At 39.7% G+C, this 19,627-nt stretch overlaps 1 protein-coding gene across 13 annotated transcripts in view; it reads left to right on the forward strand.

The window, feature by feature from the left end:
* Positions 1–362: 362 nt before the first annotated feature.
* PLEKHA5 (pleckstrin homology domain containing A5) overlaps positions 363–19,627 on the forward strand; it is a 236,782-nt gene continuing 217,517 nt past the window's right edge. For 5 of the 13 annotated variants that reach the window (XR_004297822.1, XR_004297823.1, XM_032391728.1 and 2 more), the window contains exons 1-3: positions 366–513; positions 655–734; positions 3,086–3,143. Coding sequence is in view for 10 of the 13 variants with exons in the window: in XM_032391728.1 (XP_032247619.1) it covers positions 422–513; positions 655–734; positions 3,086–3,143 (230 nt within the window). In the remaining 3 variants the exon portion in view is untranslated. Of the gene's footprint in view, positions 514–654; positions 735–3,085; positions 3,144–19,627 lie in introns of all 13 variants that reach the window. The other 8 variants (XM_032391722.1, XM_032391729.1, XM_032391726.1 and 5 more) reach the window with 3 other exon arrangements.

Here is a 19,627-nt window from a genome sequence, read left to right on the forward strand (position 1 = left end):
GCAAAGCCCTGGGGGCAGGACGCGGTTTTTTTTTTTTTTTTCTCCAATCGATCCCGGAACCTTCGTTCCGGCGGGGTGGGGGAGCGAGGGAGGGGCGCGAGGGAGGGGTCTGGCCACGGGGCGCGGCGCCACTCGCCCATCCCCCGAGCGCGCGGCGGGGCGGCCGGTCGGCGGCCGCGGAGGATGCGGAGGGGCGGCGACGCGGGCCCGACCCAGCCGGGGCGGCGGGGCGGGCGCCGCCCGAGGGGGTAGGGCGCGCGCGGGGGCGCGCTGGGCCGGGGAGGCGCGCTCCGGCCGCGCTCGCTCCGCGCTCCCTTCGCTCGCTCGCTCGCTCGCTCGCTCCCTCCTCCCTCGGCAGCCGGGGCGGCAGGCAGGAGAAGGCGGCGGCGGCGGCGGCGGCGGCGGCGGCTGGGGATCAGACATGGCGGCGGATCTAAACCTGGAGTGGATCTGCTCCCTGCCCCGGTCCTGGACTTACGGGATCACCAGGGGCGGCCGAGTCTTCTTCATCAAGTAAAGAACACGGGGCGGCGCGGGGGACCGGAGGGTGCGGGAGGCTGGCGGGAGGGGAAGAGGGAGCCGGGTCTGCGCCGCTTCAGCTCCTCCCGCGCCCGCACTCACGCTCCGTCTCTGCCCCTTCTCTCATCCGCGCAGCGAGGAGGCGAAGAGCACCACCTGGCTGCACCCCGTCACCGGCGAGGCCGTGGTTACCGGACACCGGCGGCAGAGCACAGGTAACGCTGAGCCCGGCCGGGCCCGAGCGGAGTTGGGCTCCGCCGGGAGGAGGCGGCAGAGCCCGGCCGCCCGCCCGCCTCCCCGCAACCTGCCCCCAGCCGCCGTCCCCGGGAGGCGGCGAGGTGGGGCGGAGGCCGGCGGGGCCGCCGCAGGTAGAGGGGCCGCGGGAGCCCCGCCGCGGGAGTTCTCTCGAGTCTCCGAACGCTTCTCTCTCCTTAGCCTTTCATCGCCACTTGGAGACGGCGCCCTCTTCCTGGGCCCTCTCCCTCTTCCCAACCTGGACACCTCCCGCCGCTCCCCCGCCGCCCCTAGGGAGGCCGACTCCCCTCTCCCAGGAATCTGTGATCCCGAGTTTTTCCTCCCGCAGCCACTCCTGAATCCTTCCACCACCACCCCCTCCCCCTGACCTCACCCCCTTTCAACCTTTAGGAAGTCCTTTCCCACTGCCCTCCCTGCAGCCCCGGACCCTGGCACTCGTCCGCCGGGATAATGGTATCCACATCTTCTCCATGCTCCCCGGACAACTGCCTCCAGTCGTGCGGCTCCCTCCTCCTCCTAGGTGGGACTTGTGGGTAGGTGACTGATTGAGGAGGAGGAGGAGAGGAGTTTGGGGGTGCTGCGATCCTCTGTGTGACAGTGAATCGCTCAGGAAACGCTTGGCGCTTTTCCTCCTGCCGCCAGAGCGGCAGCCGGAGCCGGAGGAGGCATTTGCAGCTGCAGTTGCTGGCCGGCGAGATTCAAAGTCCCCGGCAGCGGCAGAGAGGTTGCACAGACCGCCAGGAGGCGGTGGGTGTGCTAGGAGGTGTCCCGCGTGTGGGCATTTGTGCCCTAATTGGAGAGGGTCGGCGGGGAAGCAGATCTCCGGTCGGTGCCTTTGCTAGCTTGTTTGAATACTGAATATGAGTTGAGCTGGAGAAAGGTTGATTGTAGCTTCAGTGCTGGTCTGGCTTTCTTTTGTCATTCTTTGTTTACATTCGTGAAACTTGTTTGTCTTTGAAATGTAACATGTGTTCTCTTACTGGCCTGCCTCTCTTTCTGGTAATTGGAAAGGCTTGAGAATTGTTTGGGTCGAAGGTGAGGCTGGCTTCAGCAGTCCTCTGGGATACTTGCTCTCCAACTCTGAGATTCGGTGAGTCTCTTAGAGTTGCCAGGATATTGAACAAGTATGCCTTTTCTATTAAATTCTGGAGTTCAGTGAAGTGACTAATTTCCATATTTGCAAAAAGGTGGAGGAGGAAAGGGAAAGCTGGTGTAGCAAGCATGATGAGGTTACATTTTTAAGGCATTTCTGACTAACACACTGTCATATTTCTTACCTCCCCGCTGCAGTCTCTGACTTATGTATACCTTTCAGTGTTTTGCATATATATTTCAATTCTCATGGCCTCTTTGCGTTATGGATAATAAACTTATTTCACAAAAGACAATATGGTATTTAAATTATTTACCCTAATCATCTTGTGGGATTATTTCATGCTTATTTTGGTTATGTGTAATATGAATTTGTATCCTGTTTACCCCCACAGGTTTGAAAACATTAACACTACAGAAAAATTTTATTCTTTTTTTGGTTTCACATCAATTTCTAAGACACGATCTTTTTTTTTTTTTTCCTGGTTTGGTTTACTTTGCTTTGACTTTGTGGTTTTGTACACACATCATTGGTTTTTATTTCAGAGAGATATTATGGTTAAATCCAAGCCACTTGTCATTGGTAATGTGTAGCACATAAAATGACCACCATTCACCTGAATTGTTCCCAGGTTTATTACTTGAAACTTCACATCTCTTGAAGTCAAGTCTGTAGAAACATACATGTATTGAGTATGTGATGTCAGAGCTCTTTCCCCCTAATTAAGGACTTAGGAAGTTCTTTCTCATCAGTGACACTTCCTGGATGGATTCATTTATGTAGCTGAAGTTGGGTCTTAAAATAGACACAGTATACCTAAGAAGAAGCAGGTGTTGCCTTTAACGCAGGGGTGTTTTTGGTTTTTTTTTTTTTTGGCCAACCATCATGGGTATTTTACCTAGGATTAGAAGGCTTCCCTTGCTTTTTTTGGATGCCAGAGAGTAGTTCTTTTTCACTGATCATTAAAGTGTATAATCATGTGAGATAATCTCTAATATTGTTCATTGTTTTCTGGTGGCTTTAAATTTGAATTGCCATTTTCCCAAAAATGATATTTTGTTGACTACGAGTTTTGTTACTGGTCCAACATTTTTTTTTTTTAGAAATTTACTTAATAAATGAAAATAGCTGATCATGAAAATGAATAATTAAAATGGATTGAAACTTATTTTGCTCTCCCATTGAAGTAACACTAACTGTGAAATGTATGTTTTTTAGATTTGCCTACTGGCTGGGAAGAAGCATATACTTTTGAAGGTGCAAGATACTATATAAAGTGAGTTTTTTAATTACGATTTTTTTCCTTGGTAATTTGAATGCTGTAATTAATCTTCTGTTGAATAGTTGTATCTCTAGATATGATCATAATTTTTTAAGGTCTATCATATATTTATCCTTTATATAGTGTTGTAATTTTGAGAGGAAAGATGACACTTACATAGTTTTCTTATGTTATTTGCCTGGACATTCATGCATTTGGAAATTAGATCATTGATGGCCACAATTACATTTTTGGTCCTGGGTGATAGAGCATTACAGTATTTTGTCTTTACCATGTTACCATATTTTTTTTTCTTTTAAAGTGAATTCTGTTCATGTGTATTTTGACCAGAGCTGTTAATAAGAAGCAAAAGTGATGTGAAGCTAGGTTACAGTTGGATGAACAATGACAGGGCTGAAAGTAAAAACAAACAAATAGTAATTATTTCACAAACATCTGTTGGAGCATTGTAATTTGCCTTAGTTTATTTAAATATAAGTCTTTAAAATACAAATGTTTTATGGTTGTTTGTGATTGAATAAAAGGCTTTCACTAGAGCTTACAAAGGAGAGATGACCAGTTAGTCCTGACTTTTAATTCTATAGAACATTGAACTAATTTCTGTTCTGTGTTCATTTGGTAGTACTTGGAGACAAATAAACAATGCTTGAGGTCAACAGTATGTAGGAAATTTTTTTACCTCCCAAGGGGAAAATAAAGGTGGTTTTTATATTTGTTTTAAATTAGAAACTATTTACTTAAGAGCTTGTTTTAAAATTTTTTGTTTAATTTTAAGGAACTGAGGCTTGAAAGAATACTAAAATACAAAATTTGATTGAGATGTCAATAGTTTATTAATAATAACAGATACCTAGCTAAAGTCACCTTTATTTCATTGGACCTAATAAGGTATTTTACTAAGTGATATTTTTAAGATCACACCATAATTCCATTAAATTATAATTACTTGTATGGTTTTAAAATTTTTCAGAATATTTATGTAAAATGTCAAGGGATATTTATAGGTATTAGGAATGATTACATTTGGATATAGAAATAGAGAAGGCAGAAGTAAGATCCAGGCATAGAGGATTTCATGATGTGATTCTTCTCTGGATATTTTTCAGTTACATCTCTTATTTGGAGATTGTGCTATACATTATTAGATGACCTAAAAAATAAAGGCATAAGTAAAGTGCAGAGTCACCAAATATTTTCCTAGTGGCTATTTTCATCCTGTATTAAAGTGAGTTTGTATAGCCATGAAAAGGGATGCTTCTTTTTTTTGGATGTAATATTGATATTTTTGAAGAAAGTTTTTTTCGATAGAGTTCATTTATTTTTATCCAATATAATTTTACTGTACATTAAGCCTAGCTAATCTTATAAGAATAGGAGTAACACTGTAATTCTCAATAATATTTTAATTCCTGTGAATGTGTACATTCTTAGATGAACGTTTATTCGATAGTACAAAATGTTATTTTGTGTGGGCTGAAAATGTTTTATTTCAGAACTGAGCTGTTAGAAAGACTGAATTTTCTTTTGTTCTAGTAGCCATTTTGATTAGATTTTCTTTTATGTTGACTTAAACAAATTAGAATCTTCTTTGAGTGTCATGCCCAAGTAAGTTTCTCAGGAAAATGAGGACAATATTAAGAAAGCTATAATAATTTTACTTTAATTCTGATGGCATTTTTAAATTACTGGGTTTTAATCATGTGATATTAGTAGACAACCAGTAATTGTGCCTGAAAGTAGTAATAATTTGTATTTGAAAGTGATTTGTTCTAAAATTGAGCATGTTATAGAAATATATCACTCATTAAACTTCTTTGAAGTAAAACAATCATTGACAAAAATACATGATTTGCTGAATGTTAGGTGCTACTCCTTTTTTTTTCTGGATGTATCAGACTAATTTCTTTTAAGATTAGTTAAATCGCTAATGTAGGCCATAATTTCCTAGAAATTTTTTGCTAACTTGTATATGAGCAACTAGGGATGCTTTATCATTCTTATATGATAGGGGCACTACGTTTATCTTAAACTTTGCCATTTACCAAGTGCTTTCACATATATTGTCATGTCTGAGTCTCATTTTAATCATAGAAGTAGTCAGAAGAATTACTATTTCCATTGTCACACCACATAATAAAACAACAGAAACATGCCTTTGGAACTTATAGGCTGCAAAGACAGCAAGATGAGAAACAGCAGGAACGTGAACTATATTTAGAATGTTCAGAGAAGAAAGGATAGGAGTCTGAAGTAGGAAAATTATTAATGTTGGTGGATGTATTTCTCATTGTTGGTTCATTCTTAGATGAAGAAAGGAGGTTATTGATCAAATTATAAGAAAGGTTGTGATATAGTGAACAGGGTGGGTTTTGTTCTCATGGGAAGAGGGAAGATAGATCAATAAAAGATGTGTTGATCCTCCTCCTAATCCTGATCTGGTGTTCCTGGGAGGTTCCCTTAACAAGAAGAAAGACCTAAAGTACTTGAGTTTCTATTTTTGTTCCCAAAGGTACATTTAACTCTCAGATTATTTCTCTTCTGAACAAATGTTGGCACACTGCCAAAAAGAATTTATTTTTGGATAATACTTTGGTATTGACCATTGCATCTCTGGTGGTGGTAGGGTGAAAGAGGATTGGAGTTCGGGTAAGTCATAACAGCTGGGCTGTGTCTTGACCTTCTTAAAGACCATGGAGCTCAGTCTTCATGCCTTTAAATTAGGCTGGCTGGAAAAGGCAACTTCTGAATTCCATCCCATTTTTAAATTTCTCTGGATTTTATAATATTTTGGGAATTTGTAGTAGTCTGCAAAATGATTAACTTAAGGGTCAAGAAGACATGACGTGAGAAATACGGAAAGCTACTTAGCTTTCCTGTCATGCCAACTATTGTAAACTTTGAATAGATAACCACAGGTGAGTGTGAAGTGTGTAGTGCCAGAGTTGGGTGTGCTTTCTTTCTGTTGCCGCGTTTTGTGCTTTGTAACATACCTTCCCTGGAGAGCTGCGTCAACAAAGGACCTAATCGGAATTAAGAGTTGTATAGGTTTGAATTGGATAATCAGTTTACTTTATATAATTTTTGAAATTGGTTCTTTAATGAAAGTTTACAGTTAGGTAGAAGAATATATAATATAGAGAATGTATTTTACTTTAAATCCATTTGTACAAAAGAATGTTAATATTTGGAAATTATTTATTTATCATAAAGATAAATAATTTTCTGAGAAGAATATTTTTTCTGTATACCTTAAGCTAGCCAGCTTAGAAATCATCACGTGTATGTATAAAAACACATATGTACAGTGTTTGATTTGATTATTGGGTTTCTGTATTGCTTTTTAACAGTTAATTCATGTTATTTATCTTTAGAAAGAATGCAGAAAACTATCAGTGAATTTTATAATTTATGAAGTGTAGCTTTAAATATCCAAATAACTTAGCTTATGAAGTACAGAGGCTAATCTTAATATATTTGAAGGTTATAAAGCTTTCTGCTTACCCCTTGAAATTACTGCTTAATGACTCTGTAATGACAGGTCATGGTAGCTTAAAATGGATGTGTCACTGACTATTCCTTTGTGCTTCAAAGCTTTAAGATGGTTAACTTAAAGTGCCAAGTAAATCTTAAAACAATGCTCTCTGAACAGTGAGAAACTTTGTTCTGATTATTTAAAGGTCATTGTCTTATGCGGCAGAATTGGGAATCAAAAAATGTCTTTGCAGGGTAATAAAAGTAGTATGTAAATTTTGTGAGGTTATATTTTCATACTGCTTTTTTTCTTGACTTAAAATTTAAGTTCTGAAAATTGAACTTTTTCTTAGATATGCAAATAGAGCAGTGTTTGAATTTTGACTAATGAAGTTTCATTTCGGTATCTGTGATAGCTGAATATAATGTGTGCTTGGAATTTCAAACCAACCTGCAGTGAAGGGAATTCTAGTTTGACATAGCCATTTAAGGTTGTAAGTGAGAAAATAAATGTGTTTCTTCATGGTTTGAACTATGAGCAAGGATAAGGAATGTAACATAACTGCCACCAAGAATCTTAGAATATATTACTATATATTTGATATTTAAAATTGTTGGGTACATTGATATTGTAATATATAATTGGGTATAGCAGTATAATGCTTCAGAACAATTCATGGATGTTATATTTCTTTTTTATATTCGTAACAGAGAGTTTTAGACTATAATATGTGATTATGTGTGTGAAGCAGTTTATGCTAATTCATTAGGTACAGCACAACTATGAACTATGGTTTCAAACTTCAAGGAGTCTGTAATATAGGAGAAAACAGGCAGTGTGTTAAAAGAGGGAGATAGTGGGAAAGATGGACTTACTTAGTACTAGGTCCTTCAGCATAGCATTAGATGAATTTAATCTTCACAGTGGCCTTTTATTGCACTCTTTTTCCTTTTTTTTTTTTTTCAGATGATGAAACTGAAGCTTAAAGAGGTTAAGGGCCTATTGTAGGTCATATAGCCTCACTACTAGTCACTAGCATTCACATTAAGATCTCTGCACTAAAGCCCCTCTATACCTAAAAATACCGGGCATTAAAAACAGGCCCTATGATATGTATCTCCCCATAAGTGGGGTGCCTGACACTACAGGTTTTATTTCATAGAAACAAGTACAGTGGTTAGGTTAGTAGGCCGGCCTACAAATAAAAGCTTGTTTAACCCCCTAAAACTCTTGTGACTAGTATTATATTAACAGGGTCTTAGAATTTGGTCATTCATTTACAATCTCTCAGGAGTACTTAGTAAATGATGGGCACTGTTCCAGGTGCTCTGCAATACAATGAGGAGACTCTGCCTTCCTAGAGTCTATACTCTAGTAGTAGAAACAGACAAAACAAAAAATGGAACAAATAGGTAATTTAAAAATACTATCTTGTTAAAGGAAATGTAGAGTGTCCTGTGACAGTTTAGGAAAGTTTCAATGATGAATTGCATTTAGAGTGTCAAGATTAGGAAGCTGGGACTTCCAATCATAGTGGATTATATTGTGGAATCCCGTTGTCCTTCTTTTTAGCCCAAGGACCAATGCTAGGACCAGGCCTGCTTAGTGTCTCTTTGTGGTTTCAGTGTGTAGCTTAATGCGTAGCATCCAGTTAGTCTCTAAGTAAGTGGTGTTGATGATGATGATGTTGGCTTCTAGTCTTTGAAGGAGTTAATTGGGACAGAGTAAGAGGCTTCCCCACACCTCAGGTTGTTGCATTTTGAGAACCCTTTTTGGATTTCTTAAATGTTTTCCCCCTTAATGTGGTAGGCCTCTTTAGTTTTTCTTATTCTCAAAGCTCTGGTATATGTTCAGGAAGGGGAAAAAACAAGGAGTAGAAAAATACAAAATTGGTTAGAAGAGTGAGCGTTGGAAGCCCTGGAGATTGGCCAGATATAAACATCCCTGTACAGCTACCTTTATCTGTCCAGGAAAAATAAAGGGTTTATTAGCATTTGTTGATGAATGCACCTCTCCTGTGACCCTTTTACTTTTCCATAACAGATAGGTGTAAGTTGGGGTTAAATGTGAAAAGTTACATGTGTATATGTATATGTGTAAATTGGAGTAAATAGTGTAAAAAAAAAAAAAAAGATCCTAGTTGTCTGTCAGATGGTGTCATAAGAAAGCCCAGGAGGAAGGGGCAGATTAAGTGGGGAGGTCTGGGAAAGGCTTGAAGGAAGATGTGGGAGTTGAGCTAGACTTGAGGGTGTAGATGGAATTCTACATTCATATAAATGACTGGTAGGATAAATTCATGGGGGTGGGAACGTGTATAATGCATGTGATGACTAGTGAGAACTAGTGTGCTGGTGAATGATGTTAACATAGAAAATGCTGGGATACTGTTTGGAGCTATATTGTATCTGGCCTTCAAATGTCAGGCTGAGATTTTTATTTTCTAGGTTGCCGTGGCAGATATTTTTTGGTATAGCATTAGTAGTGTGAAGGTTTTAAGGAGATTTTAATGTAGGCAGGATGGATTACAAAGGGGCAAACCTGGAATCACAGAGACCAGTTCTGGATCTGTTGCTATAATAATCTGAGAGTTTAGTTGCTTGTACCAAGTTGGTAGTAGCAGGAATGGAAAGGAAGGAGACGATTGATCAACGATATTTAAAAGGAGTTGACAGGCTTTAGGAGTCTTGCTGAGCTAGGAGGTTGACAGAAAGAGGTCAAAAGCTACTCAAAGCCTTTGTGTCTGAGAGGCTATAAGAATGATTGGTACCCTTGACCAGAATAATGGAGTAGGTCGGGGGAAGGGGGAGAAGCTCTAGGTGGAAGTGTTGATCGTGAGTTGGTCTTTGAGCTGGTTGAGAGGACATAGCATTTTAGGTGGTTAAAATCGGCCTTTCCAAAGGACTCCCAACAATATCTTCTGTTTCTCCTTCACAAACAAGAAGCACAACTCACTCTACCCAAAAAAATCCTATCTCAGCTACCTAGTTGACTAAACTATATATGCATATACATCCAAGCCAGAAATGTTGTATTCATCCATCCAATTATTCATTCAACAAATACTTACTGGGTATTTTCTGTGTGCCAGGTGCTGTAAGCTTTGTGAAGGACAGACATGGACCTTGCTCTTAAGGGCATACCGTTATTTTGTGGGAGAGACGATAATAAAATAATCACAAGTACATATTGGTAGACTGTGATAAACTCTGGGAAGTATGCATCATGCTTTGAGCAGATATATTGAACGGATTTGGCCCAATATGAGAGTTACTGGAAGAGGACTTTCTCACAAACATGAGGAATAAGCCTGCCTTTGAAAGTTCACTGGTGAAATTCCCAGAGTGGATCAGTACAAAGCAGTACAAAATCATCCGAAAAATGAAGAATAAATAGCATCTTGGGCTTGAGACTGGACCATAACCTGAGTGAAAGTTTTGCTATATCTGAAGACTTGGGTGGGATTGGTGTGGTTTGGGAATTGAGTAAAAGGAGAAAAACTGCAGGAGGAAGTTACCCTCCACTAAAAAATAGACAGCAAGGCTTCACCAACTGGTTTTGATGATTATTTCAGTCCCAGTGCAAGGTCTTCCAATCACTTGTTCACGGATATATTCTTTCTTCTGATTCTCTTCGACACATTTTGAACTCCTAAATATGCCTTAGTGATTAAGATCTATCACTAAACATAATAGACCAGAAAACTATTCTGTGGAATGGGACGGGGGTGGGGGGCAGAATATCAAAGTAAGCCTTAGTTAAATAAGTACTTTTTATAGTATGTAATAATATGCAAATGCTGTAAGAAAAAAATAGAGCAGGGTATGGTGTATCAGGAGAGGAATGATGAGGAATGAGTGCGGGAAGAAAGGAGTTGAAATCAGAGAAGTTAATGGGTTGTACTGTTTGGGGATGTCATGGGTTGGTGTAATCGGCTGTTACTTAGGGAAATAGGGTGCCCCTGCAGATCTGAGCAGAGGAGGCACATGATCCGGCTTCACCCTTTGAAAGGGTCACTCTGACTACTGTGTTATGAGGAGATTTTGGAGAGCTAACAGAGCCTTCCAGAGTAAGTTCTGGTCCCCATCAGATTCTCTCCTAATATTTTTTCTTCTTAGCATATAACAAGATTATGATTAAATATTGAATTATATAATTATCATGTTTCTTTTAAGCTGCCAGTGATTATCAGTTACCATTGATTTAATAGCAGCTTTTCAGGGGGAAAAAGAGAGCACTGTGACCATATTAAATAAACCTCTCCATCTTTATTTCAGCAACAGTATATTTAAAAAATACATGTTAGAGGGGCGCCTGGGTGGCTCAGTTGGTTAAGCGACTGCCTTCGGCTCAGGTCATGATCCTGGAGTCCCGGGATCAAGTCCCGCATCGGGCTCCCTGCTCAGCAGGGAGTCTGCTTCTCCCTCTGACCCTCCCCCCTCTCATGCTCTCTCTCATTCTCTCTCTCAAATAAATAAATAAAATCTTTAAAAAAAAAAAAAAAGTACATGTTAGAATCAAGGCAACGCTTGTTTAATACCTGTTTACTCACACTCGGTATGGTAGGTAAGCTTCATGGAAAGCAGTCTTGTTCATTGCTGTATTTTTAGTCCCTTGGCCTAAGCCTTTCTTATAGTAGTTCCTCAATAAATATTTGTTGATTGAACTTTGATGATGACAGTCAGCTTAATTCCATGCTATTCAGAAACCTTATAATTTGCCTCCTTGTGAAATTTCGATATTCCCTGTCCATGTGATATTTATCCCAGTATGAATTAGCAAATCATCCGTGAGTTTGGTTTATGTGATTCTTTGTAGGATCTGCTTAGAGGCTTGATGGTAGACCTGATCCATGACAAAGCCAAGAGAATGCAGGGACCCGAGATGCCTCTCAGAAGGCAGCTGAAATCTAGATCTTGCCATTGGCCATGGCATTCGCATTTAGAAACTTTCACAGTTCAGGCCAATGTGGCTTCTGGAGAGCAAGGGAGATCTGGAAGTCTATACTGTTGTACTAGTATGGGTAAAGTGAATGTAGACCAAATCTTCAATATACAGACATCAGTGGCTCCTATAGAAAACCGAGGGGCCTAGAAAGTAGTTCTTATGAGGTACAGATGATGGAAGCTTTAGAGCCAGTTGGAGAACTCCTTAGCCACTTAGGAGTAGCCTCTCGGCTGTTTGGGAATTATTCTCTGAAGTGGTCAGTAACTTCAGAACCCAACTCTTTGAAGTTGTAATAATCTTTATGTTTCCCACATCCGACACATAATAGACGATTAGATGTTTGAAATGAAGACCTATTATAGATTGTAAAAAAAAAAAAAGCAAAAAAGTCTTTACCCAAATCTGGACATCCCGGGGCATTTTTCTGCTTCTCACTTGTCACCCAGTCAGGATTCTTATTGTTACAAATGTCAGTGACCCAAACTATTTTCCACATTAATTCCAGGAGTGATAACAAATGAATTCTTTAAGGCTCTTACCTTTTTTTGCTTTAGAAAGCTTCTTTCCACTTAACCAGAAAAATTAAGCCTCAGCCCCAAATTATACCCTTTCAGTTTTTTAACCAAGGTTTCTTCTCTGTTCCCAAATTAAAAAAAAAAAATCTTGGACAGGACTTTGACCACCTTGGATCACATGCCTATTTGCTGGAGCAAAGACTGGCCCTCTGGTCTTCAGTAATTTTCTCTCCTTGGCTGCAGCCAAAATTACTGTTGGCAAGCCTTACAGAAACCATGTGACTAGAAAGAAAGGTCCAATTCACCGTAGGAAACCAGGGTGTGAAAGACTACGAGATCAGAGGTCTGCTGCTCCTCCCTTATAAATAGTGCCGCATGCACAGGGCCAGGAGGACGGTGAACCTGAGCATCTGCAGAATTCCAAGAATGATAGTATCAGTGATCCTCAAGGACGCTCTTTGCTGTACCTTGCAGAAGGAGTAATTCAAAAGGTAAGCAGGATGGGTCAGGCCTAGACCTGGGAGAATGGAGTGCAAGTGTTGAATTCTGAAGAAGAAACAGTAAAAACCATGCTTACTGGCCATCGTGAGCAAAGGAGATTGAGGAAAAATCACCCAGTCCTGTTGTGCTTACGGAATTTCTGTTAATATTTCAGTATATATGCTGAATTGTACACACATATTTTGGGGGGGGTCTTATTGCTAATACTGTGTTGAATACTATTTCCATTAGTAATATTGTGTATGCCCATGGTTATGTATTCATTGGAAAATTCTTTTTTTTTTTTTTTTTTTTTTTTTTTTATTTTTATTTTTTTTAAGATTTTTTATTTATTTATTTGAGAGAGACAGAATGAGAGAGAGCAAGCACATGAGAGGGGGGAGGGTCAGAGGGAGAAGCAGACTCCCTGCTGAGCAGGGAGCCCGATGCGGGACTCGATCCAGGGACTCCAGGATCATGACCTGAGCCGAAGGCAGTCGCTTAACCAACTGAGCCACCCAGGCGCCCTCATTGGAAAATTCTTTAGTAACTACGATGTTCTGTCCTGTGAACATAGAATTGTTTAATCACTTCTCTATTTTTAGGTGGCTATGTTGTTTCCTACTTTTTGCTGTGAAAAAAATCCCATATAACATTCTTATATGCATGTCTATTTCCTAGACTTGGAATTATTGGGAAAGGACGTGACCTTTTTAAAAGGTTCAGTACCTTAATATTTTGCCAATTTGCTCTCTAGAAGATTTGTATACATTTATGTTCTCTCCTGCAGTATATGAGAGCGTATGAAAGTGCCGCCATTTCTCCATTACCTGCAGTTAACACTCTTGATTGGACAGATGAAATTTAAAGGTAACTGATAGAGAATCTACATGGATTGTTGTTAGTGATGCAGGTGGTTTAGAATAGGGATTAGTTTTCCAGTTATCTTTTGCTCAGTAACCAACAACCCCAAATCTTAGTGGCTTAAAACAATAATGATTTATAGTTTCTCCCTTTCTTTGGGTTGACTGGGCTCAGCTATACCGTTCTTCTGTTCTTTGTGATGTAACTGAGGTCACACATGCAGCAGACACATTCAGCTGGAATTCGGTTGTGGCTGGAATATCCAGTATCTCTCTCCTCATGGCCTCTCATCACTTAGTGGTTTATCTAGAGTTTCTTTATAACATGGCAGCTGGCTTATTTTATTTTACTTTATTTTATTTTTTTGTGAGAGAGCGAGAGCACATGAGTATGTGCACGAGCTGGGGGGAGGGACAGAGGGAGAGAGAGCATGCTCAGCACGGAGCCTGTGGCGGGGCTTGATCTCACAACCCTGAGATCATGACTTGAGCCAAAATCAAGAGTCGGACTCTTAACCACCTAAACCACCCAGGTGCCCCATGGCAGCTGACTTCTAAGGGGGAACATTTCAAGAGGACAAGCCCTAGTACACAAGCACTTATAAAACCTTTGCTTACATCATGCTTGCTCATGTCCTGTTGGTCAAAGCAAGTCACAAACCAAGACCAAAATCAAAAGTGGGAGAGGACTGTACAAGCCTGTGAATATCAGTAGGTGTGGTCATAGCAGACCATTGATGTAATAGATTACCAGAGATGGTAAATAAGTTACAACTAGGATCGCAGCTCTAATTGATTAGCAATAACATTTTGAAGCACTGTATTCAGAATAATTTGGAGACCAGCTCCTGGATCAGTAGGAAAGCACGTTGCGCTATAAGCTAGTGATATTTAAGGGCTTAGATTAGGAGGTGGGTATACTGGTTGTATTTACCATCTTTTAATGTCTGTGAATTTATATCATAAAGCTATAAACCTAAAAAATGAAAGCAGTTCATGAGCTTGCATGTAAGGTCGAGTAAGTTTAAAGACATTTGAGTACTTGAGTAAATTGAGTCTTAAGCTTTTGTTCATCCTGGTTTCATATTGACAATACAGTTGATGTAGTATATCAATGATAGGTAGACAGACAGACAGGTAGGTGTCTCACCTGCATATGCATTTGCATGTGTGTTTGTGTGGGGGGAGATTTTAAGTGCTTGACTGAGTTGTCAGCTTGAACTCTGAATCAACTCATGTGATTCCAGACAATAATTATCAGGGGCGGTATTTCCAAGTAGGCACTATAGCACTCTGTGTTCTAAGGGAGACTTAAAGGAAAATGTTACTCCTCTGATACAGTAGTGCAGAGTCTCCTTTTTATACTTTTCCCTCCCACCCCATACTGTGCTTCCTTTTCTTTGCATTCACGTGTGCATATATAAGCAAAATTGAGATTGTATTTTTAAAATGAGATTATACTAGATGTACTTTTTATTTAATAAATATCTTAGAGGGCGTCTGGGTGGCTCAGTTGGTTAAGTGTCTGCCTTCGGCTCAGGTCATGATCCTGGAGTCCCAGGATCGAGTCCCACATCGGGCTCCCTGCTTGGCAGGGAGTCTGCTTCTACCTCTTGACTCTCCCCTGCTCATGCGCTCTCTCTCTCTCTCTCTCATTCTCTCTCTCAAATAAATAAATAAAATCTTTAAAATATATATATATAAATAAATAAATACCTTAGATCTTTTCATATTAGTAGGTATAAGTCAGCACCGTTCTTTCAGTGGCTACAAAATATGCTTTGATTATTTGACCATATCCCTATTGTTGGACATTTAGGTTTTTAAATTTTTTTTCTCAATTTCTAAAAGTGTGTAGTGAACATACACATAAACTTTGTGGTTATTTGCAAATATTTTTAGAAAATGTTAAATGTGGGATAGCTGGATTAGGCCATGTGTATATTTTAGCTTTTGATAAATATAGTAAAATCCTGCTGTACATCATAAATAGGGTCTAAATATTGAAATTATTAAAATGCATACTTATAAAATTAATGAAAGACCGCTGTTTTTCATTAAGTCCATGGAGTCACACAAAAAATAGGAATGTGATAAAAAAAGTGACACATTGTGCAAAACTGACTGCATAATGAATCAGAAAGCCCCAGGTACCAGTGCATCCCATTCCTGAATGCCTTTGGGAATTGGAGTTGGGTCATCTACTGGAGACATTTGATAGTCACATCCAGATGAATGGTTTTACTATTCGTGGTTTACAGTTAGTCCAGCTGTCTTCCAAAAAGTCTTTACCATTTTATCCTCACACCAGGCAGCGTATGGGATTATCCTCTCTCGTATTCTTGCCAGGATTTGGTATTACCAGACTTAACGTTTTGGCTAATCTAATGGACAAAAATGGTATCTTGTTTGAATTTGTATATTCTTGGTTTTGGCTATGCTTGGCAAGATTTCCTCTATTTGTTGCCAGTTTGAATTTCTTCTGTAAATTGCCTCTTCCATGTATTTTTTCTGTTTTTCTGTTCTGTCATATATTCATTTGTATTTTTGATGTCGGAGCCAGTTAGCTTAGTAGAGATCTCCAAAGTATTTTGACTGTGTACTCCTACAGGCAAAAAAGTTTTTGATTATACACCCCCGTTGTATATTTATAAATTATACATGTATTGCTGTCAGTTCATGTCTTACATATTAGTAAAGCTTATTTTTTCTTACCATGATTTAAAAATTAATGTACATAGGGGTGCCAAATATTGTTTCTCACAACCCAGTGGAAGTCTAGTGTACACCCACCTGGAAAGCCACGAGTTCAGAGCACAATATGAGTTAGGCCCTTTATCAGCCAGTTAGATTTGCCAAGAGGGATGTGCTTCTTTCTGTGACCCAGTGTGTATGTAATTTGTACGTCTGTGGGCACTGAGTACTCTAGTGAAATAGAAAGTAGCCATGGGTCAGACCTTGGCTCTATTACTTCTATTAGCCATATTTAAGAAAATTTCTTAATCCTGTTTTGTACCAGTTTCTTCTTGTCTTACCTGTTATATAGGCGGATGATGTTATGAGGTAATTTATGTAAATAGACTTTGAAAAACTGTAGAACATGGTATAGGTATAAAATACATGGGTATTTATTTTTAAAATTTTAATTCACATGGGTATTTGTTTTGCGAGTTCATCACATTGGGTAAAAAGAGAATACGTTTCAGTGTTACTAATGCTGGGAAACAACTTAAGATGTATGACCTACTAACAGTGGTTCAGAAACATCATTTTAAGTCTTCATTCTGTGTAGATTTTAAACCTCTTGAAGGTAGGAACTTCACCAACACTTACTGTTATGTGTAATAAAAAGTGTTGGTGATGATATAGTGTACATTTAATAATACACATATTCGGTTTTTAAAATGTTTTCTACTTAAGAAAGCCCTGTGATCTAGGAATTAGAAATCAGTGTATTTGTGAAATGCCTGGTGGTTCTAAGAAAGGCTTTCTTTGAAGAGTAAAGTAGCTACTGTCCAGGGCTGTAGATTAAAAAGGCAGGACCTAGCTTGAATATATTCTCCAGGGTAATGAAAAATTGAAGACATTGTAACATTAGGGACTCTCACATAAGCAAGTAGAACTGAATTAAAAGGAGAGAATGCTAAGGGCTGTATATAATATAGTATGCCCAGGAGTGACCATGAAAAGGCAATTTTGAATATAGATGTTGCTGTTTTTTAAAAATATATTTTATGAATTTTTTTGAAAAAATGAATTTAGCTGTAAAATAAATTGTAGAAAAGGGCAGCTGAAGGATGAAGTAAGAGAACTGAAACCCTTGTCTTTAATAAAAAGGAATAAAAAAATTGGGACCACACCTGTGTAAATGTTAGATGTGAAATACTTAAAATGTATTAGTACTCAGGCTCTGCAAAGGTGCTGGAAGACAGGCGCTCGGAGGCAAGCACTGCTGGCTGGCATAGACCAAGCCCATGACCAGGAGTGGCTGGAGTAGGCTGGGACCAAGAACTCTGGGCGGTGGGCCAAGCGAGGTCACATTCCTGCTGAACACTTTCCTCTCCCTGCCTCCTGTTTGATTCTCAGAACAACCCCACAGGGTAGAAAGCAGGATAGGCCTGGTCCAGTTCAAGTCACTAAACCTTTATGCTTACCCAGATGAATGGGGGGGGGGGGGCAGATAGAATGTATACTTATTATTATCTATTTTCAAAACTTAGTTACTTAAAACTCTTGGAGGAGGCAGACAAGAAATGAAATCCTTACTGAACTTGGAAAAAGAGGTAAGTTTCTCAGAAACTATTCATACTGAGAAATTTCTGTACTTCAGAAAAAAAGCATAAAAGGACAAGAAAATCAACTTATATCTTTCTTTTATAGAGGATCCCAGGTCATTTTGAACATTTACCTAGTAATTCAGATTTTTACAATATCGTCAGCCCCGCTATTCTAATATGAATGATTTTCAGTTCAGCTGCTATTCCTTTCTCAGTGGAGCTGCAGAAGAAACTCTGAATTGAAAACAAGCAGTAGTATTGGTAGGAGAAGTAAAATCCTTTGATGTGGTTCTAAATCCTTCCTGTATATAACAGTTCCTGCCTGGTCTTCTTTTAAAGCCTCATTGCAGAAAACCCTGAAATTAAAATATTTCACAATTTTTGGCTTCAATTCCTCAAAAACATAAAACGAGAGATATAATAGATTATCTGAGTTGAATAGTTATGTTTAATTAATCTTGTGTATCAGTTATTGCTATATAAGAAACCATCTAAAAATTCAGTGGCTTAAAACAATATTATTTTTGCACATATTCCTCTGTTGGCTGGGCAATTCATCTAGCTTCTGTTGGGTTTACTCTTGTCTAAGATTAGCTGTGGGTCAGGTAGGAAATTTTGCTGATTTTGGCTGGTCTAGGATGGCCTTAATCTGGGATGGTGGGAATGACTGGGCTGTCTTTCACATGATCTCTCATCCTCCAGTAGGCTTGCCCAGGCTTGCCTTTGTGGTGAAGGCAAGTTCCAGGTGAGCGAGCAGAGCATTCCAGGTTTCTTGAGGCCTGGGCTCACTTCCACTGCTTTCTATTGGCCAAAGAAAGTCACAAAGCCAAGCTCAGATTCAAGGAGTGGAGAAACAGACTCCCATCTTTTTTTTTTTTTTTTTTTTTAAGATTTTAGTTATTTGAGAGAGAGAGAGAGCAGGAGGGAGAGGGAGAGAGAATCTGAAGCAGACTCTGCACTGAGTGCAGAGCCCGACAGGGGGCTCGATCCCCAGATCCTGAGATGGTGACCTGAGTGAAAACCAAGAGTCAGACACTTAATGGACTGAGCTACCCAGGTGCCCCTGGACTCCCATCTTTTGAAGGAAGAATTGGGAACTCTCATTACAAGGGTTGTGGATACAGGGGTGGGTGGGGTTGGGAGGTGGACAATTGGAGCGTTTTTGTAATTCATATAGCATATGTGCCAAAAAAAATTATTGAACCCAACTGAAGTTTATGGTTCCTCAGTCTTAAATATGGGATTACACTTGATCATGGTCATACTACTGATCATGTACTCCTGTGAGTATATAGAAAGTTAAATGAGTGTGTGTGCAATTCTCTTCTTTATTCTGTTAGTTCCTAACTCCTGTAGAGTAATTTATTTGTTTCTTTTGATGATGTGTTTAGTTGGTTTGGTAGTCTCATTGGGGCTATGTCTGTTTAAGGTTCAGAATGGGCCCTAGTGCTTCTGTTGTGGGGGCTGGGGGTGGGGAAGATACATAGGTTTCAGTGTGGTTTCTGAGAAATAGAAAACCTCCCCTATCCTGCCCACACCTAAAACCCATTGACCAGGCACTTGATGTCCTATTCCCATGTTTTATTTTCCTTGTGGCACATAGAACTGGCTCAAGTTCTTGTTCATTCACTTTTTTGGTGGTTTGTCATCCCCCACTGGGATGTAAGCTTCATAAGAGCAGAGACCTCCTCTGACCTGTTCACTACTGAATTCTCAGACCTTAGAATAGTGCCTTCGTCTTCTCAGGAAGTGCTCAGTAAATATTTGTTGAACAGTTTTAATAAAAGTTTTGTGATAAGAGTGTTATATGCTCTGTCTCTGGTACATTGTAGACACTCATTAAGTATTTATGCAATCTTGAAGGAGGCTCATGGACAGTGGGAGCTCAGAGAACATGAACATTTGGAGCCACAAAGGGTTTTTTCAT

Source organism: Phoca vitulina, unplaced genomic scaffold (genome assembly GCF_004348235.1).
Source record: "Phoca vitulina isolate PV1807 unplaced genomic scaffold, GSC_HSeal_1.0 scaffold64, whole genome shotgun sequence".
NCBI classification, from domain to species: domain Eukaryota; kingdom Metazoa; phylum Chordata; class Mammalia; order Carnivora; family Phocidae; genus Phoca; species Phoca vitulina.